Source organism: Trichechus manatus, unplaced genomic scaffold (assembly GCF_000243295.1).
Source record: "Trichechus manatus latirostris isolate Lorelei unplaced genomic scaffold, TriManLat1.0 scaffold00028, whole genome shotgun sequence".
NCBI classification, from domain to species: domain Eukaryota; kingdom Metazoa; phylum Chordata; class Mammalia; order Sirenia; family Trichechidae; genus Trichechus; species Trichechus manatus.
Window position 1 is genome coordinate 14002357 of NW_004443964.1, and position 22306 is coordinate 14024662.

A 22306-nucleotide genomic window follows, 5' to 3' on the forward strand; every position below is an offset into this window, starting at 1 on the left:
GGAACACAACAGAGAGTCCCTGATGGAGCAGGAGAAAGGTGGGGTGCAGAACTCAAATTCTAGTAAGAAGACCAGACTTAATGGTCTGAATACAACTGGAGGAACCCCAGAAAGCATGGACCCTGAATTCTCTATCAGCTCAGAACTAAAACAATTTCTGAGGCCAACTCTTCAGACAGGGATTGGACTAGACTGTGGGACACAAAGTGATACTCATGAGGAGTGTGCCTGTTAGCTCAAGTAGATACAAGAGACTAAACGGGCAGCTTCTGTCTGGAGGTGAGATGGGAAGGCAGAGAGGGCTAGGAGCTGGCTGAATGGACACGGGGGATCAGGGGTGGAAAGGAGGAGTGTGCTGTCACAGTATGGGGAAAGCAATTAGGGTCACATAACAATGTATATATAAATTTTTGTATGGGAGACTAACTTGAAATGTAAACTTCATTTAGACTACAAAAATAAATAAATTTTGAAAACCACTGCTCTGCTAATGGTTCTTAGAATTGTTCCCTAACTAGCAATATTTGCATTGCTTGGGAACTTGCTGGAAACGCAAATACTCAGCAGGAATTCAAGCCAAAACAAACCCATTGGAAGCCCTACTTTCCCTGGACCAGGGTTCCTCAACCTCAGTACCACTGACACATTGGGTGGCATAAATCTTTGTTGCAGGGGCGGTCCTGTGCACTGCAGAATGTTTAATGGCATCCCTGGCCTCTACTCACTAGATGCCCTCCCCAGTTGTGACAACAAAAAACGTCTCCAGACAGCCAAATGTCCTTGGGAGCAGGGAGAGGCAAAACAGTCCCTAGCTGTGAACTATAGCTCTAGACCAGTGGGGCACTTGTTACAATTCCGATTCTGGGAGCCCTCCCCCAGACATGCTGATTCAGTAAGTCTGGGGAGGGGGCTCAGTTTGTATTTTTAACAAACACCCCAAGTGATGCTGATGCAGAAGACCCAGGAAACATAGTTTGAAAACACTGTTCTAGGACTAGTCGTTCTCAAACCCCAACAAATAATCCTGGTGAAAGCAGAGCTTCTCTGGCTGAAGGAGAAGCCTTTGTCTATGGCTATGAAGAAAAGGGAAAATGGGGAGATAGGCTTTCTAAAGAGCAGGCGTGGGGAAGACACCGGAAGCTTCTGACAGAGCTGCAGTCTGAGATTTCATCTTGAAGGTAGACTGAAGCCCAAGCAGGAAGGCTCGTTCTCCCTGAAAGGGCTGACAGGTCCTTCAAAGGCCTCAGGATGACAATCATGGCAGATTCTTGGATCATCGGGGAGCTCCCTGAACTGATGCTAATACACCTTACCATGAGGACAATGCACACCAAAACTCCCTACCCTCCTCACTAACAAGTTTCTGCCCTGGAATTAACTGATAGTGGTTGCCTTACAAATGGAGTACAGAAATTAAAGGGAGTAGCTATCATCCTGAAGTAGTGGATCCCAAACCCTCAGGGGCAGTAGCAGCTGGACTGCTAAGAAACCCAAGATATAAAAGGTGAGTACTTGAGGTTTCTGGGAGAACAAGGGAAAGCAGCAGTTGTTGCTCATGTGAGGAGAAAGAACCCTGCGGATCCAACCTTCTCCAGTCCACACTGATCAACTTCGATGGGTCCTTCAATGGCAGCTAACCTAAACTCCTTACCCTGGTATACATGCCAAGCAGTATCTGATCCTTGTACCTTCGTGTCTGCTACCTCTCTGCTGGGAAGAGCATTTTCTTTGCTCTACCTCTTGTCCACTGAGCTGGTTTATATCTACTCAACTTTCCAGACTTGGCTCAAAGCAATACTCCCTCTATGAACACCATTCCTGACCTTCTAATTAACAAGACCCCTGACTTGGAGCCCACTATCCCCTGTATATATCACACTGCATTTTTGCCACACTACTGTACTTAACTATCTATATATCTGTCTCCCCTACTAGGCCATACACTTTGACGGCAAGGGCTGTATCTGACTTGTTTTTGCATCCCTAGCACTTAGTACAATGCCTGGTGAAAACAACAACAACAAAACAACAGGTGCTCAGTAAATGCATTTATAATTAGTCCCAGAGAATCTGCATTTAATTGTTCTTTGAGCACTTATGTGACTGTTGTCTCCTTCAAGCAAGCACCTTAGGATGGAAATACATCTCTTACTTTATCTGTACCCCTCACAGAGCCTGATACAGTTTGATTTATTCAGAACAGTGGTCAGAGAACTACAGCCTTCAGGCCAATCCAGCCCACCACCTATTTTGTAAGGCCCATGAGTTAAGAATGATTTTCCATTTTTAAATGTTTGGAAAAAAATCAAAAGAATAATATTTTATGACAAGTGAAAATTATATAAAATTCAAATTTCAGTGTCTACAAATAAAGTTTTATTAACACACAACTATATTCATTCATTTATATATTGTCTGGCTACTTTCACGCTACAACAGCAGAGCTGAGTAGTTGCAGCAGAGATCTATGCCCCACAAAGCCTAAAATATTTACTATCTGATCCTCTCCTCCAGCCAAGCCTAAAATATTTACTATCTGGCTCTTTATAGGAAAAGTTTGCCAACCCCTAATTTAGAAGATACAATCAAAAGAACTATTAAAACAAAAGACTGCCTAATGTGTCAAAAGCAAGCAAGATTAAAAAAAAAAATTTCTATATTAATTATGCTTGAGCCCAGTGGTGGGCTCAAGCACAGCAACAATCGTGAGTATGGCACATAACCAGGCAGTGTTTCGTTCTGTTGCACACAGGGTCAATATGAGTTGGGATCGACTCAACGGCACTTAACAACAGTAATGATACTAATTATATAACAATGAGTTAACATAGCCCAGGAGGAAAAAACTTAATGAGCTTCTATCATTTTGATTACAGTTTTTCTAAATAAATAAAAATCACCCAGTGTTCTAGAATTCTAAATTCTCTCAGACATATTTGCGTTTGAAGACATGCAGTTTGAAAACTGGGTAATGAATTTTCACTGTCATAAAAGCTAAATCAATTAACAATATTCTAAATTATGTTAAGAATTATCTCAAAAATTATGTTAAGAATTAAAATAACACATATGACAATTATAAGACTGAAAAGAAAACAAAATTCAACCTTAGGTATTCAATGACACTGACCTCCCTATGTAGGCAATCACTTCTACGACTACTTCTGGGCATCTTATTACCAAGAACAACCCATCATGTCCATCATGGAATGTAAAGAGTAAGCTACCTATTCTTTAAACTCTGGAGTTAAAATAACGGTGAGGCTGTAGGTACAGCAGAGACCACGTGTAACTAACAGGACAAAAAACTGGCATGGATATTATTAATTTCAATATTAAAGTACCCATATTAATTTCATTTTTATTATTTCAGTCAAGCAATATCCATGAAAAGTATGCAAATAATAAAACTCATTTATAATATTATCTTAAACCCACTGCCATCAAGTCGATTCCAACTCATAGTGACCCCATGGGAGTTTCGAAGGCTGTAAATCTTTGCAGAAGCAGACTGCCACATCTTTCTCCCGTTGAGCCCCTGGTGGTTTCGAACCACCGACCTTTCAGTTAGCAGTCAATCACTTTAACCACTGCGCCACCAAGACTCCAATATTATTTTAAGGCCTGTTTATACACGACGTAGGGAATTAAGGTCTCTGTTAAAAAAAAAAAAGTCCCTGTAGGGTTTTTGAAACAACGTACCTTACAGGATCGAAGCAGAAAAATACTAGTGATTTCAGGAATATAATAGTTATCAAAAACTGAATATTCACTTGAAGATGATTTCTCCAGCTTCTTCACTTTGCCTTCGTAGTGGGAGCTATAAAAATCACTGCCATACCTGGCAAAGCTGAATATCCCCACACCTATAAAAACAGGAAAAGCAACAACAGAATGAGGGTAAAATGTCTGAAGGAAAAGACAAAAAGCCTGCAAGAGCTTCTGGTGAGTGAGGACACATTCTGTGCTACTGTGTTCACACAGTCTAATATGGTTCAGGTCTGCCAACATAAAGGAGGACTTCTGCCCCCTATATCCCTGTCAAATCTCCTTTTTCTGCTATCCCATTTGCCCTGGCCTGTAACATTCAATGGATTGAGGTTAAATTCTTCAGACACCAAAAGTTCCAGAGAGTTCCTCCCCCCTCCAAAAAAAAACAAAGAAATCTTTTTCTTAAATAGTCCAAATCAAGTGCTCCAAAGGAGCAATGGAAAATAATCACGTGAATAACACGCAGCCCTGATTCTACTCCTTAAGAAACACAAGAAGCAGATCTCGGTTTCATCTGTATCAGGGAGGGTTCCTGACCTTGCCTCATGCAGAGTCAGTAAGGAATACTGCCCTGCCTGTCCCTGACGTCTTGGAGATGATGTTTTGGGCCATGTGATGCTGTCCCCTCCTGAGCCATAAATCACTAGATAGTCACGGCATTTGATCCCAAAGCAATCAATATATATGTTGACCAATGAGCTATAATTTATGTGGCTGATTAAAAAAGATGAGCTGGACCAATCAGACTGTCTTGGAAACTTGAACCAAGAAATCGAAAAACAAATTGCTAGGTAAGGGGGGTAGGTGAGAAGATAAAACCAAAAGGGCCAAATTCATATGAAACTATAGGCAGTTAGTAGAGGACAGCATAGCAAAGGGAACAAAGAAACAGAGATCCCATAAGACAGAGAAACCATGAGGCCCCTAAGAGGGATGAACAAAGCAGCCATCCCTCAAACTACCTTGGCTCCTAACAGCTTTCCATTTCTAGGTTCATTTTATGGGTATCTTTACAATAAGCCACCTTTTTTCTTGATTAATAGAATTATAATAGCTAGGCTTTATCAAGCTCTTACCAAGTACCAAAGATGATGTGATGTGTGCTGCCTTACATACATGAGATTATGAGATTGGTACTACCTCTTTTTTTTTCACCTGCCTTTGTTATTTTTCTCTCACTGTACTTTAGATGAAGGTTTACAGAGCAAATTAGTTTCTCATTAAACAATTAATACACATATTGTTTTGTGACATCGGTTACCAACCCCATAACATGTCAACACTCTCACCTTCTCGACCTTGGATTCCCCATTACCAGCTTTCTGTCCCCTTCTGTCTTCTCATCCTTGTCCCTGAGCTGATGTGCCCATTTAGTCTTGTTTTGTTTTATGGGCCTGTCTAACCTTTGGCTGAAGAATGGGTACTATCTCATTTTAAGAATGAAGAAACTGATGCTGAGAAACTCACCGAGGGTCACGTAGGGTGTAAATGGTGGAGCCCAGGGTCACGTAGGGTAAAAATGGTCAAGTTCAGGACGCCTAACTTATCTACAGTATTGCTACAACCAGAGAGTCATACAACTAAGTCCAGCTCAAATGAAAAGTGAAGGGGGAGAGAGAGAAGACTCTTTTTACTGTAACATAATCCATATACTTAGATACACACATGGTATGGCTTCAGATCCTAACAAACAAAAGCACAGCACAATCACTTACAAATGTAGACTCTACTGCCTCTAATTAAAAGCAATTTGAAGATTCCCTCAAAATGCTGTTCTATTACTTCTGTAATGTAAAGGGGTTAATTCTTCACATATATGACCACTATATTAAGAAAATATATCAAATGAGTTTTCTAGAAATCCCCTTCAATGTTAACTCACCATCCAGTTCATATACTAACATGCAGAGCCTCACCAACTTCAACAGCTATGGTTCTCAAGCTTCAGCGACCAAGATCATCTAGTGAACAGGTGATTCTTGCTTAAAATGCATCCAGTTGAGTCCTAGCCTCACAATTTCTGGTTCCTTCTGAGGGAGGGCCCCGCAATCTGCATTTTAAGCAAATTCCAAGCAATTATGAGGAAATGCAGGTATCTGGGCACCATCTCCAGAGTTTTTGATGAAGGTAGTTCCGAGGTAGACCCAGTAATCTCCCTTTTTAACAAATTTCTCAAAGTAATTTTGATGTTAGAACTCTTCACACTATATACTGAGAAACTACAGGGGAGCAGTGTTTTCCATAAGGCAGACAGTGACTAAACCAAAACCAAATCCATGGCCGTCCTGCGCCATCCCCGTGACCTTTTGCATATGTGATCACTGTGATCCATGGGATTTTCACGGGCTGATTTTGACAAGTAGATCTGCCAGGCCATTCTTCCTAGTCTTCCTTAGTCTGGAAGCTCCGCTGAAACCTGTTCAACATCACAGCAACAAGCAAGCCTCCACTGACAGGTGGTGGCTACGCAGGAGGTGCACTGGCTGAGAATCGAACCTGGATCTTCTGTATGGAGTGTGAGAATTCTACCACTGAACCACCACTGTCCTCTGGTGACTAACAAGTGGGTCACAAAATCAATTTAGAAGATTTAAAAAAATGTAACCAACTAGAAAATATGAGTTAATTGCACACAGTACATGTTGAATGTTGCTTTGCTAGTCTTTTGTTTCAGATCTACATATCCTCTATGCAGAGGGAATATATTTCTATAGATATAGCTGAGTAATACTCATTCTTGTCTTTACATTCTTATCTAAACATTCTTATACACACACACACCATTTCATTTTTGAATTGCTGGCTGTGGAAGAGAATTTCCTCTTTTCTGCTAACTGGAACCTGGAAATATCGACCCAGGAACTGCTAGCAGCTGTCTTGCAACCATGAGGGGGATACCTTGCAAAGAATGGAGCCAACACTGAAGAAAGAGCTCAAAAATGGAGAAAGAAAAACTGCCTTTTAGCCACATAATTTGAGCTACTGGAGGAGCCCTGGTGGCACAGTGGTTAAGTGTTCGGCTGCTAACCGAAAGGTTGGTGGTTCAAACCCACTAGACGCTCTGCGGGAGAAAGATGTGGCAGTCGGCTTCTGTAAAGATTACAGCCTTGGCAGTTCTACTCTGTCCTATGGGGTCGCTATGAGTCAGAATCGACTCAACGGCAGTGGGTTTGGCTTTAGATTTTTACTGATACTCTCAAAGCTTGCTGAGTAATGCTGAATTAGTCTAATAGCTAACTCCCCTGGGTCAAACAGCACTTTAAGAAAAGACTAGCATGTATATTTTCACCAAAAAAAAAAAAAAAAAGTCAAGAAGAGAGAGGGTTGACATGTCACGGGATTGTTAACCAGTGTCATAAAACAATATGTGTACTACTGTTTAATGAGAAACTATTTGTTCCGTAAACAACCTTCACCTGAAGTACAATTTAAAAAAAAAAAAAGACTAGGAATCCCATGTGTGTATACATATAAAGGAGCAAACACACGGCTGTACTGCGTTCTGTCTGTCCATGTAAATACTGCTGAATCAAGGAGCAGTGGCTACAGAACATTCCACTACACAAAGAATGAGAAACACAAACAGCACCTCCTTCCTTCCATTAAGTTAACAGTCACCTCGGTGAACAAGCCTCAAGCTCAGGACAGAGATGCTTGGAAAGAGTGATACTGCCCAACTTAGGTGAGCTGCTTCTGTGCTCCAGTTTTACAAAGGCCTTCAGGCATGTGAACCTCTTCCCCCTTCCCACCCCCCTCTACTATGTGGCTGGCATCTAGCAACCAGAATAAATACCCCTGTAACTGACTTCTGTGTTACATTCAGCGTTCTATCAACCATCTTTGCATACATGGAGAACACAATCTAATGCACAACTCACTCCACAGTAGAAGGGGTTGCTTTAGAACTCAACCTGTTTACATAATCACTTTTACTTCGTCTTGCTGTCAGCTGCTATCTGCAAGTAATTAAAGCATTTTTTTGGGGGGGTAGGGGGAAGATGTGTACAAACGAACTCCTTGTAAGTTTGTGCAAGACAACTTGACCCCAAAAAGAGTGCTCCTCAGCCCTCCTTTGGAAACCGCTGACTGATACTGGAAACTTCAGGAAAGACGGCATTCTTGCAGTTAAGAAAAAACAAAACCTATCCATGTACCACAAGTGACCTCCTCTGGCCAAACAAGGCTGGAAAGATTTCACTGCCATACCTTTGACAAGAACATTTTATTCAAACAATCCTACAAACAGAAGTTTATTTTCTTTAGAAATTAAGTATTCCCCAATTTTAAAATGCCAACCTATATAAACGAGGAGAAAACAGGTTACATATGGTGATACTGTCTTATTGCATGGCAGATCAATCTTACGACATCTTTCTTTATGGCATGCAATATTTATGACATTTATTTTAAAGGGAAGGGATGAAAGTAGAAACAGTTCTGGGGAATGTTTCCTGATCTACTCCAATGCATAAGATAATTTTTTAACTATCTGGGTAAGTGAATAAATTGTTTTAAGATTACTTGTAATGTTTCCATCTCTACCAGATTAATAATAAAAGGAGAGAGCTTCTGATAAAAAGCTAGCTCACACCACAGAACTCAGGAAGACAGCAGTGACCTAAGTCTCAGAGAGAGTGAGCTGACAGGGTCTACAGGGGCCATGTAAAAAGGAGTAGGTGGGAAGAAGAGGCTCTATAACTTTCCTGTCCCCTCAGTGGCTAAGAGAGGAAGATATCTAGTAGAAAGTAGGGCTTCGAATCAGTTTGTTCTGGTTCGAACCCCTGCTGAGAATCTGCATTTCCACCCCAGATATACTGAATCAGAGTTTACCTTTTAACAAGATCCCCAGGCGATTCTTATGTATGAAAAATTTTGAGAGCCACTGCTGTACTAGAGAAGCCCTGGTGGCACAGAGGTTAAAAGCTCAGGCTACTAACCAAAAAGTCGGCAGTTCTAATCCACCAGCTGCTCCTTGGAAACCTTATGGAGCAGTTCTACTCTGTCCTATAAGATCACTATGAGTCAGTAACGGTTTGGTTTTTGGTTTGGCTCTACTAGTGGTTCTCAGAATTGGTCCCTAACCAGCAGCAGTAGCATTGCCTGGGAACTTGTTAGAAATGCAAATTCTCAGCAGGGGTTCCAACCGGTAGAAAGAAATATCTGTCAGGGAGATCCCCCTACTCCCACCCAAACCTTGAGGCTAATGTAACATCCAGACACATCATAAACTCTCAATACAGTCTCTGCTACTTACTCCCTATCCCCAGGAAGCTAATGTTGTGTGCCAGCTGAGTCATCCCAACTCACGGCCTTATATGACAGAACAGAACTGCCCCACAGGGTTTCCTAGGCTGTTATCTTGACGAGAGCATATCACCAGGTCCTTTGTCCCGTGTAGCTGTTGGGTGGATTAAAACCCACAACCTCTCTGTTAGCAGCCGAGAGCTTAACCACTGCACCACCAGGGCTCCTTAGAATGCTAATGGACAACCCTTAGTTCATTGGTCTTTTCCCCTTTAAGCCTGTCCTAGGTCCTGGAGGATGAGGGTAGAGAAAAAGTAAAAATGGAAAAGTGGGCAGAAGGAGAGAAGTAGAGAAGGGGCAAAAAGAAGAAGAAGAAAAAAAGATAAACATATGATTTACTTATAGATCCTTTCCCACTTCCAATATTACCACACAAGGTTCCTAATCAGTCAGTTTATTATATCTCTAGGTCAAAGACTGAAGCTGACTTTTTTAGGTTAAAAAATATATGTCATAAGCCACAGGATGAGAACCATTTATCAGTCAGTCAATGGCTATTCCACTGATGCAAAATGACTACAAAAAGTCAAGAGTTAAAAAATAATTAGGAAGATTTTCACTTATGTAAATGACAGCTCAAATACCACTAATTTCTTTAATTCACTTTGCTACTAAATTACTTACATTCAACATTTGTTGTGCTGAATGCCTACATGTGTACCAGGCCTAGTGTTAGGCAATTTTATGTAATTTACCTCAAAACGACTCTGTGAAATAGGCATTATTATCTTCACGATCATGTAGGTAGTGAATGGCCATCCTGGGTAGGAACCTAGACTGTGAGAATCTATCACAGCGCACTACCCACTATGGCAGGACACCAAACTGAAACTACTACACAGTTCTGTTTTTCTTTTTAAGTATGGTTCTTTTTTCCCTAAATTTAGTTTGTTGTTGTTGAGAATATACAGAGCAAAAAAAAACTATCGCCATCAAGTTGATTCTGACTCATAGCGACCCTATAGGACAGAGTAGAACTGCCCCACAGGATTTCCAAGGAGCAGCTGGTGGATTCAAACTACCAACCTTTTTGGTTAGCAGCTGAGCTCTTAACCACTGCACCACCAGGGCTCCATCAATTCAACAGTTTCTACATGTACAATTTAGTGACATCGATTACATTGAGTGTGCAACCATTCTCACCCTTCTTTTCTGAATTGCTCTTCCCTCATTAACATAAACTCACTGCCCCCTAAGGTTCCTATCTAATCCTTCCAGTTGCTGTTGTCAGTTTAATCCCATATAGATAGTTCTTAAAAGAGCACAATGCTCAAGGTAGACCTTTTTTACTAGTTAAGCTAAACTACTGTTCTGTTTTAAGATGACTTCAGGGGATTATTTTTGGTTTAAAGATTATCAATGGCAATAGTTACAGGGATTCATCCACCCTCCATGGCTCCAGAAAGTCTACAGACCACAAGAATTTGAAATTCTGCACTACATTTTCCCTCTTTTGATGAGGATTCTTCTATGGAATCTCTGATCACCAAAATGTTCAGTAATAGTAGCCAGGCACCATCCAGTTCTTCTGGTCTCATGGCAAAGGAGGCATCTGTTCATGGAGGCAATTAGCCACATATTCCATATCCTCCTCCTGTTGCTGACTCTCCTTCTTCCACTGTTGCTCCAGGTGAATAGAGACCAACTGTTGTGCCTTGGATGGCCACTTGCAAGATTTTAAAACCCCAGGCACTAAGCAACGATCAAGGAGGTAGAACAGAAGCACTGAACATGTTATTAGGCCAATTAACTGGGATGTCCCATGAAACCATGACCCTAAACCTCCAAACCAAGGAGACAAATCCCATGAGGCGTTTGGTTGTACATAAGCAGCCTCAGCAGCTTTTTTTTTTTTTTTGTCATTGTTGTAAATATATCTATTACACAACTTTTGCCAATTCAGCTTTTTACAGGTGCACAACTTATTGACAGCAATTACAATAATTGGCTGTGCAACGCTACCCTTAATGTGATTTTTCCATCACCATTAATCCCCCTTTATAACCACTGGTAACCACTAATAAACTTTGGTCTCTATACATTTGTCCATTCTTGTCTTTTCATATAAGTGAGGTAATACAATATTTGTCCTTTTGTGGTTGGATTACTTCGCTCAGTGGATGTCTTCAAGCTCCATCCATAATGTAGCATGTATCAAGACTTCCTTTCTCCTACTGAGTAGTATTCCACTGTATGCATGTACCACATTTTGTTTCTCGATTCATCTGCTGATGGGCATTTAGGTTGTTTCCACCTTTTGGTTACTGTGAATACTGCTGCAATGAACACTGGTGCACAAGTCTTTGTCTGTGTCTCTTTTCAAGTCTTTTGAGTATACCCCGGGAGTGGGAGTTCTAGTTTTAGTTTTAGTTTTTTTTGAGGAACCGCCACGATGTTTTCCACAATGGCTGTACCATTTTGCATTCCCATCAGTAAAGAATAAGGGTTCCAATTTTCCCACATCCTGGCCAATATTTGTTATTTTGTTTTTTTTTAATCTTAGCCATCCTAGTGGAAGTGAAATGGTATCTCACTGTGGTTTTGATTTGCATCTCTCTGATGGCTAATGATGCTGAGCATCTTTTCATGTATTTGGTGGCCATTTGAATGTCCTCTTTGGTGAAATGTCTATTCAAGTCCTTTGCCCATTTTATGACTGGATTATTTGTCTTTTTGTTGTTAACTTGTCATAGTCTTATATATATTTGGGTTATTAGATTCTTGTCAGATACATGGCTTCCGAAGATATCCTTCTAATTGGTAGCTCGTCTTTTCACTTTTTTGGTAACATCTTTTGATGAACAGAAGTTTTTCATTTTTATGAAGTTCCATTTATTTATTTTGTCTTTTGCTGTTTGTGCTTTTGTTATTATATTAGATGATCCATTGTTAAAAGCTAGGCCTGACAGCATTGCCCTTGCTTGTTCTTCTAAAAATTTTATGGTTTTAGTTTGTACATTTCGGTCCTTAATCCATTTTTGTTTTTATGGATAGTATAAGGCATGGATCCTGTTTCACTTTTCTGCATATGGAAATCAAATTTTCCCAGTACCATTTATTGAAGAGACTCTTCTTTCCCCATCGAATGGACTTAGCACCCTTGTCAAAAATCCGTTGAACACAGATGCATAGGTTTATTTCTGGTCTCTCAATTTTATTCCATTTGTCTATGTGTCTATTATTATACCAGTACCAGGCTGTTTTGATTACTGTAGCTGTATACTGTGTGTTAAAATCAGGAATGTGAGTCCTCCTGCTTTGTTATTCTCTTTCAATATTGTTTTAGCTATTTGGGGCCTCTTTGCATTCCATATAAAGTTGAGGACTGGTTTTTCTATTTTTGTAAAGGCGGCTGTTGGAATTTTGATTGGGATTGTGTTGAATCTACAGATCGCTCCAGGTAGTGTCATGGATTAAACTGTGTCCCCCAAAAATGTATGTCAACTTAGCTAAGCCATAATTCCCAGTATTGTGTAACTGTCCACCATTTTGTCATCTGATGTGTTTTTCCTATGTGTTGTAAATCCTAACTCTATTAAGTTAATAAGGCAAGATTAGAGGCAGTTACGTTAATCAGGCAGGACTCAATCTACAAGATTAGTCATCCTCTTTTGAAATATAAGAGAAGGAAGCAGAGAGACAGAGGGACCTCATACCACCAAGAAAGTAGTGACAGGAACAGGTGTGTCCTTTGGACCTGGAGTTCCTGCACTGATAAGCCCCTAGACCAGAAGAAAGCTGATGACAAGGACCCTTCCCCAGAGCCAAGAGAGGAATGTTTTCCCCTGGAGCTGGCACCCTGAATTTGGATTTCTAACCTACTAGACTGTGAGAGAATAACCTTGTTTGTTAAAGCCATCCACTTGTGATATTTCTGTTATTGCAGCACTAGATAACTAAGACAGGTAGTACTGACATTTTAACAATATTAAGTCTTCCAGTCCATGAACATGGAACATCTTTCCATTTATTTAACTCTTTTTTAATCTCTTTTAGCAGTTTTATAGTTTTCATTGTATAAGTCCTTCATTTCTCTGGTTAAATTATTCCTATGCATTTTATTTCTCTTAGATATTATTGTAAATGGAATTGTTTCCTTAATTTTCCTTTCAGATTTCTCATTGCTGGTGTATAGAAACCCAACTGATTTTGCTGACCTTGTACCCTGCAACTTTGCTAAATTCCTCTATTAGCTATCAAAGTTTTCTTGTGCACTCTTTGGGATTTTCTATATATAGGATTCATATCATCCACGAATAGAGATAATTTTACTTCTTCTTTTCTAATCTGGATACCTTTTATTTCTTTTCTTGTCTTATTGCTCTGGCTAGGACTTCTAATACAATATTAAACAGAAGCGGTAAGACTGGGCATGCTTGTCTTGTTCCCGATTTCAAGGGGAAAGTTCTCAGTCTTTCTCCATTAAGTATAATGTTGGCTGTTGGCTTTTCCTATATACTTTGAATCATACTGAGAAACTTCCCTTCTATTCCAATCTTCTTTAGGGTTTTCCATCAAGAAACGGTGTTGGATTTTATCAAACGATTTTTCTGCATCCATAGAAATGATAATGTGGTTCTTTCCTTTGTTCTACTGATGTGGTGTATTACATCGACTGATTTTCTAATGTTGGACCATCGCTGCATTCCTGGAATAAATTCCACTTGGTCATGGTGTATGACTTTTGTAAAATGCTGTCGGATTCTGTTTGCTAGTATTTTGTTGAGGAATTTTGCATCTATATCCATAAGAGACATCCGCCTTTTTTTTTTTTTCTGGTGGTGTCTTTGTCTTGTTTGAGAATCAGGGTTATGTTTGCTTCGCAGAATGAATTACGGAGTATTCCTTCCTTCTCTATCTTTTGGAAGAGTTTAAACAGTATTGGTGTCAATTCTTCTCTAAATGTTTGGTAGAATTCCCCAGTGAAGCCATCTGATCCAGTACTTTTTTTGGTTGGGAGGTTTTTGATCACTGATTCAAACTCTTCACTTTTATGGGTCTGCTGAGACTTTCTATTTTCATGAGTCAGTTTGGGTAGGTTGTGTGCTACTGAAGAATTGCTTTTAAGAATCTGTCCAGTTCATCTAGGTTATCCAGTTTCTTACCATACAGTTGTTCATAATAGTCTGTCCATTTATATCAGGTCAGTTGTAATGTCCCCTCTTTTATTTTTAAGTTTGGTTAATTTCTTTGTCTGTCTAGCTAAAGGTTTGTCAATTTTATTGAATACCATACAGTTTTAAATATCAAAATTATAGCTGTTGGAATTTTGTCCCTCTTTTAACATTTTCAAATATTCTCAAGTTGAGAATGTTTCTACCAACAATGTCAAAAAGAAATACCATTGCACCAACAATAACCAAAAAAACGAGTGTATGGTCACATATGTATTTGTATAAGCATGTATGTGCATGGTTAGGTACAGATGTATACATATGGGTGCACAGACAGAAGTATCTACATGTATGTGAACAGAGAGATGTGTGTGCATGCATATATATTCATAGAGGAGACAGTCACATACTTATCAGACAACACCTTGAGAAACTGGTTTTCTGCATTTGAAGACTTAGGATCTTAGTCTCATGGGACAACTCAGTCAATTGGCATAATATAATTCACAAAGTTCATGTTCTGCATCCTAGTGAGGTAAGCAGTGCCTAGGGTTTTAAAAGCTTGCAAGCAGCCATCTAAGATACAACTACTGGTCTCTACTCACCAGAAGTGAAAGAGAAAGAAGGAAACCACAGTCTCAGAGACAAAATTAGTCTACAGGGCTAAGAGCCTACATGAGCGATGGCCTTATCCACCCTGAGACCAGAAGAACTAGACGGTGCCCATGTACTACTACCGATCATTCTGATCAGGGGCACAACAGTTGGACCCTGACAGAATGGGAGAAAACTGTGGAACAAAACTCAAATTTTTAAAAAAGTCCAGACTTACTGTACCACTTGAGACTAGAAGACTCCCTGAGACTAGTGCCCTGAGATATCTTTAAACCCTGAACTGAAACTATCCCAAGATCACCTTTTAATAAAATAACAGGTCGGTACACAAAATAAAAGCTATTACCGGTGTGTGCGGTGCTCCATTAAAAAACCATCTATATAACAACTGGCATATCAAAGTTTATTAAGAAAATGTTCTGCATCCTACCTTGGTGAGTTTGTCTAGGATCTTAAAAGCTAGTGAGCAGCCATCTAAGATGCATCAGTTGGTCCCAACCCATCTGGAATAAAGGAGAATGAAGAACACCAAAGACACAAGGAAAGTACTAGTCCAAGAGACAGAAGGGGCCACATAAACCAGAGACTGCATCTAGAAGAACTAGATGGTACCCGGCTACCACCAATGACAGCCCTGACAGGGAACACAACAGAGAGTCCCTGACGGAGCAGGAGAAAAGTGGGGTGCAGAACTCAAATTCTAGTAAAAAGACCAGACTTAATGCTCTGACTGAGACTGGAGGAATCCCAGAAAGTGTGGCCCCTGGACTCTCTGTCAACCCAGCACTAAAACCATTCCTGAAGCCAACTCTTCAGTCAAAGATTAGACTGGACTGTGGGACATAAAATGATACTTGTGAAGAGGGTGCTTCTTAGCTCAGGTAGATACATGAGACTAAATGGGCAGCTCCTGTCCGGAGGTGAGATGAGAAGGCAGAGAGGGTCAGGAGCTAGCTGAATGGACATGGGAAATCAGGGGTAGAAAGGAGCAATGTGCTATCAGTATAGGGAGAGCAACTAGAATCACGTAACAATGTATGCATACATTTCTGTATGAGAGACTAACCTGAATTGTAAACTTTCACTTAAACTACAACAATAAAATAAAAATTAAAAATTTTTTTTTAAAAAAAAACCATCTATATGATACTTTGGTGAGTAGCGTCTGGGGTCTTAAAAGCTTGTGAGTGGCCATCTAAAATACTCCATTGGTCTTACCCCATCTGGAGCAAAGGAGAATGAAGAAAACCGAAGATGCAAGGGAAAGATTAGTCCAAAGGACTAACGCACCACAACTACCACGGCCTCCACCAGACTGAGTCCAGTACAACTAGATGGTGCCCGGCTACCACCACTGACTGCTCTGACAGGGATCATAGTAGAGAGTCCCGGACAGAGATGGAAAAAAATGTAGAATCAAATTCTAACTCACAAAAAAGACCAGATTTACTGGCCTGACAGAGATTGGAGAAACCCTGAGAGTATGGCCCCCAGACACCGTTTTAGCTCAGTAATGGTCGCTCCCGAGGTTCACCCTTTAGCCAAAGATAGGAGACTAAAGGGGCACACCAGCCCAGGATCAAGGACTAGAAGGCAGGAGGGCACAGGAAAGCTGGTAAGGGAACCCAAGGTTGAGAAGGGAAAGTGTTGACACGTCATGAGGTTGTTAACCAATGTCATAAAACAATATGTGTACTAACTGTTCAATGAGAAGCTAGTTTGTTCCGTAAACCATCTAAAGTACAATAAAAAGAAAAAAAAGAAAGAAACAGCAATTGCATTAAAAGGAAAAAACAAAAAAATACTAGAGTTAGAATTTCAAGCGTGTACATATGTATGTGTGTCTGCAAGGGTGCACGCGCACACACAGGCAAATCCTTGACCTGCTGTAGTTGGCTAGATAGACTTTAACAAATAACTTCACTCTTAAAGCCTCAGCTTCTTCATTTGTAAAATGGGCAAAACCATTCTGACCTCACGCTTGCCCTGTCGTAAGGTCCAAAGGAAACACTGCACGTAAAAGCAACTAGCACAGCACCAGGCAAACAGCAAGCAAACGTTAAACGTTTTCTAAAACCAAATGAATGGGAATGGCCAGCCACAAATAAAGTCTAATTAGAAAATAATTACATAAGCCAAACTTCTGAATAGTTAATGGTGAAAATAAAAATCTCTCCCTCCCTATTCCATTCTCCATCTAATATTGGACATAACTGTCACAATTAAGGGCCAGAACTTTGTGAAAGTTACTGCCTTCTATGATATTGAGCTGGATTTGTTAAAAAACAAAATAAAATAAACAACTAGTACATTCAAAAAAAAAAAAAAGAGAATTAAGTGTATTTTTCATGACAAATATTCAAATGTAAAATTATTATCACCAAATAACTGCCAAAGAAAATATAAAAACTGAAGCATTCATATAAAGAGGAAAAAAAAGTCTACCTACTTTGTCCTGAGCTGACTGCTAACTAAAGAATTTATATCCTAATATGTATTACGGAGTTTAATAAAAAACATTTTGGGTTCTTCGATATAAGGATCTCCGGTGGTACAATGGATAAGTGCTTGGCTGTTGTTTGAAACCACCAGTAGCTCCACGGGAGAAAAGACCTGGCCATCTCCTTCCGTAAGGATTATACCCTACTGGACAGTTGTACTCTGTCATATAGGATCACTATGAGTCAGAATAGACTTGACAGCACATAACAACAACAACACTGTGGTAAATCAGTAAAAATAAGCTTCTACTTTTCATTACACATCCTTAAAAAAAAAACATCTATATGAGACCAGGAGGTCAACAATTACTCAAAAGCAAAGATGAGAAGATAAGGGGGCAGGGAAACTAGAGCACTGGGAATGGAACAACCAGAACGCAATTAGAGAAATGTCGACACAGAGTGAAAAACATAACTAAAGTCACTGAACAATTTGTATAGAAATTGTCAAATTCGCTGTGTAAACTTTCACTGAAAACACAATAATTATTATTTTAAAAAAAAAGTACCATCTGTCAAAGAGGCTTGTCCAAAGACAAAATTCCAGGAGTCTCTTGGGTAAAGATCAATCATTGTTATCCCCACAACACAGAAGGCATTTTCTGGCTTCTTCCTTTTTAAGAAATTCAGGATGTCCCCTGTTTAAAAAGAAATGTGTACATATAATATATATATTTAATATAGGTATACTTTCTTTCCTCAATTCAAAGTGTAAAACTGTTTAACTCACCTGCATGAATTTGTAGGTTTTTTGTGTTATCATTGACCCTGAAGGAACATCTCGTTGCAGAAACAGGAATGGGTTCTAGGAGTTTTACTGTCAAGCCATAGAAAAATGCTTCACAGTAGCCCTTAAGCCATTTAATATATTCTTCACTGATAATTCTGGTGTTCCCAAGAGAGCCTATAATATCAAAGAAAATTTTAAAACAGACTTTAAGATGATTAAAATATTTGGTCTTTGCACCTGAGTCTATAAATTAGAAATAAAACCAACTCTTATTTTTCAATACACCCTTAACATATCATCAATGAATGGCATCATTCACTGATGTTAATATGAATTAAAGAGAAACAGAATATCCTCTCTAAAGGCAGTTTAGCTACAAAACCTCTACCACTGCAATGAATGTCAAAAATGATCATACAGCGTAGTTACGTAAGACCATAAAAACTGCCCACTTGAATCAGACCAATATCTCAAACTCTCCCCAACAATGGCACCACTACAAAACCAAACCAAAACCAGTATATCACAAATATATACCAATAGACTGTATATAGATATTGCATTTCTCTGGAGATGGTGTCTTTCTTTTAGCATCATTGAAAAACTGTTCAAAGTCCTGAGGGGCCTCGGGATGGGAGGTAATCCAATCTGACTGCGAATGCAAGGTAATAGGTTCAAAGAGAGCACTGTTTGGCTGAAAGGCTTCGTTCATCAAGCGCCGTTCCCCAGCATCTAAGTTCTCATACTGCAACACAAGCGCTGGGGTCTTTGAGATGAGAGCTGTTCTCAGTGTCTGTTCAGAGTGCCGTATGGTTTGCATCTATCAAAGAGACACAAATCATCAAATATAAGATGAATATTCATAGCCATACTGGTCTCTCTAATCTACCTGCTCTCCATCAAATCAAAAAACCAAACCTGTTGCTAGTGCGTCAACTTTGATCCATGGCAACCCCATGTGTTAGAGATTAGAACTGCTCCAGAGGGTTCTTGTGGCTGTAATCTTTAGGAAAGCAGACTGCCAGGTCTTTCTTCCACAGTGCTGCTGGGCAGGTTCAAAGTGCCAGCCTTTAGATTAGTAGTCGAGCACAAATCACTTTCATCTACCTGCCTTCTATATATATATCTCTAATTTTTCCCTGGAATAGAAAGTAAATTACTAATTGCTAATGCTGTGGGTTTCCCTATTTCCAATCAATTTCTTGGGAAGGGTGTCTGAGAAACTAAAATCCCAACATTCATTCCTCCATTTCACATGGAACTTGCTCCCACTATAATAACTAGTGATGACTGTTTAACAGCATGACCTGATATCCAATTTCCCTCTGTCATTTGGGTAATAAAAACAGTATTATGAACTGACTCATTAGGGCCACATGAAAAACACTGATCCCTTTCAATGTGACTCAATGATGCTCAATAACAAACAAAAAGAGACCTAAGTTCTGACAGTTCTGTACTTTAAGGGCAAGCTAACAAGATACATCACAGCCACTGAAGTTTAATGCCTGAAAGTCATGTCAACTGGGGAAGGCATCAGGTGACAAAAGCCAGACTCACAATGACAAGCCTCTTCCATTCACGCCGTGTTCCTACGCAGAACTTTCATCCTTCCCTTTGAATGGGTCAAACAGTTGTTCCACCACGAGGCTGAGTTAGAAAAGGAAAAAACTGAACATCCGTCTGGATCCTATCATACTCTCTAATTATCTAGATTTTCCGGTTTAATGATAGGCAATTGATGGGAAAGCTTAGCTAATGGCTATTCTGATTGAACATCTGAATCCTAGAATTGAAGAATGTATCAGGAATTCCAGATCTGTGATCTCTGTAGTCGTGACAGGAACATAGAATCATCCTTACCACACAGATGGGTGCAATATGACCTCTCCTACAGGACAAACTATAAAGTGAGCTGTGTCCTCCTGCATCCGGCCTACCTGTAGAAGACGAGGCTCCCATTGGTTTTTACCTTGCAAGGACTGGCATGTCGGGGCCTGACCGTGGAAGTGGTATTCGGGGTGTCTTCACCCTAATACAAACAAGGCAGAGTGGAAGGTCAGGCGGCCTTCTCTGGCCTCCCAGGCCTGATCTGGGTACAGCCCAGGGACAAGACGGGCAGAGGGGTAGGCAGAGTCACTTCAACAGGCCTGAGACCAAGGACGCTTCATTGCTAAAACCAAAACATTCTTAGGGGGAAAACCAGGAGGCATTGGTCACCCTAGCTGGCTGCCCATAGCAACTCGCACTTTGGGCTCAGACCCAGTAGAAAAGACCCTGCCGTAGGCTGGGGATGGAGTGGGGGGTCCCCCCGAACTCTCGCCTCGCCTTTTCTCCCTAGGGAGCAGAGCGTCCTGAAAGGCCAGGACTCGCTCCCTGAGATACCCCTGTGTCCTCGCCGCGGCCTCCCCTCCTACAACGGACATCGACCCTCCCCGCCTCTACTACCAGACTGCCCAGCCCAGGAGAACCCGCCCAGCTCTGACCGCAACACAACGCGGTCCATACTCCCACAGGCCCAGGCGCCGCCCGCCCACCTTCCCCCGGCGACCCCTGCGCGCGTGCGCGTTCCGCCCCGTCGCAGCTCGCGCCACGCCACAACCCGGCGCGCAACGACCGCGCCCCGCCTCATGCCCCGCCCCGTAGCGCGACGCCACGCCCCGATGCGTAACGCCACGCCTTCTCGCGCGAGGCGGCCTGAGGGGCGGAGAACTCATGGTCCAGTGGCGCCTGCGGTGTAGGTCGCCTTGAGGATCACGAGGGGACGAGGAGGCGTCGAAATTCGCCCCAGCCTACGTCTCTTTTCCTCTCGCCCTGGGGGGGGACGCCGCGGCCCAGATGCAAGGGCCATCCTCGGGCTGGGCGGGTTTCGGGGAAGATGGGGCGAGGCGGCCCGTGGCGGGGGCGGCTTCGTGCGGCCGCGCCAGCGTCGCCGGGTTTGCATGTTTGTGAACGTGCTTGGTGGGCCGTGGGCTTGAGAAGCGCGCTTGGTTTGACTAACCCGCCGCGTCCAAAAAAAGCCGGCCGTCGTCGCAGGGTGACTCACCTCCCGGGAGCGCTCCCCGGGTGGCGTCAGCCGCGGGACTTTCCCTTCATTTGGTTAGAGCGGGTGTCAGCTGCGCGGGCGCCGGGGAAACCAAGACGCGCAGGTGGAGCACGCGGCGTCCGAGGCAATGAGGCTGACGTTACAGGGTTTCTCAGTTCCACCCGGGGATGCATCTCACAGATGTTAAAAGTCCAGAGAGAGACTGTGAAGCAGAAAAGGCGCCAAATGGCCTTTTAAACTCCCCAGGCCCCGCTGTTCTCATCTGGAAATGAGAACGTAGGGCTCTGATCCCTAAGGCCTCCATCAGCCCTGGGAAGCTGAGTGTATCAAAGCGCAGGAATCCCTGATCCACCCCTCATGCATCACAGCGCCCAGCAGACGTTAGGACAGGGTCATCGGATAGCTGGTTAATGCCACTGGGTACTTTCAGTTACAAATCACTACCCAATTAGCATCCCCTGTCCCTTTGAGGTTATGTATGGCCCTCCAGCCACCTTCCAAACAAGCCCCCTCCCCCCCTGCCCATCCCGTCATCCTTATCCAACACAAGTCATTCTTCCCAAGATCTGTCCCATGCCCTCCACCTCTTTTCTCCTAGCAAGTTCCTACAAAGGGACGCTGCGTAAGCCCTATTCGATGATAAAACATTTTTCCTCAAAACCACCACCTTTTCCACTGATTTCTTTTTCAAGACCTCACCTTAAGTGACCAGCTTTTCTCCTTGGACACCACCTCTTCCCTCCCAACCCTCTCAATGTTTCCTCCAGAATTTTCTGAAGCCTTCGTTTTTTCCTTTCCAAGCGGTTGTCCTGTCACTACGAGGCAACCTCTGTTGAAGTCCACTCCGTTCATTTTACCGTACTCTGGTTTTTCCTCATCCGAACTCCTTCCCAATCTCCAGCACAGATAACACCTCGCACACTTTTCCTGATGACTTTCAGCACTTGTCTCATTGCTGTCTTCACCCTGACCCCTTGTTGACTCAACTTGGAAGGGGGTTGGGGGACCCGCTGCCATGTAGTCCAACTCCTAGTGACCCCATAGGACAGAGTAGAGCTGCCCCATCGGGTTTCCAAGAAGCGGCTGGTGGATTGGAACTGCGGCCTTTTGGTTAGCGGCTGAGTTCTTAACCCCTGTGCCATCAGGGCCCCTGACTCTCCTTAGAGGACTGTAATTTTATAGGTGTTCAGTCTTTTCAACGCCAATGATCACCTCAGCCTCTCTC

At 41.8% G+C, this 22306-nt stretch overlaps 1 protein-coding gene across 4 annotated transcripts in view; it reads right to left on the bottom strand.

Annotated features, from left to right (window-relative positions):
- AMZ2 (archaelysin family metallopeptidase 2) overlaps positions 1 to 20550 on the bottom strand; it is a 26792-nt gene extending 6242 nt beyond the window's left edge. For 2 of the 4 annotated variants that reach the window (XM_004374191.3, XM_023729293.1), the window contains exons 1-6: positions 19976 to 20067; positions 19596 to 19685; positions 18573 to 18855; positions 18036 to 18209; positions 17815 to 17943; positions 3703 to 3866 (exon numbers count right to left, since the gene is read on the bottom strand). In XM_004374191.3, the coding sequence (XP_004374248.1) occupies positions 3703 to 3866; positions 17815 to 17943; positions 18036 to 18209; positions 18573 to 18855 (750 nt within the window). In that variant the 5' untranslated portion in view covers positions 19596 to 19685; positions 19976 to 20067. Of the gene's footprint in view, positions 1 to 3702; positions 3867 to 17814; positions 17944 to 18035; positions 18210 to 18572; positions 18856 to 19595; positions 19686 to 19898; positions 20206 to 20521 lie in introns of those variants that run through there. The other 2 variants (XM_023729291.1, XM_023729292.1) reach the window with 2 other exon arrangements.
- Between the last annotated feature and the right edge of the window lie 1756 nt (positions 20551 to 22306).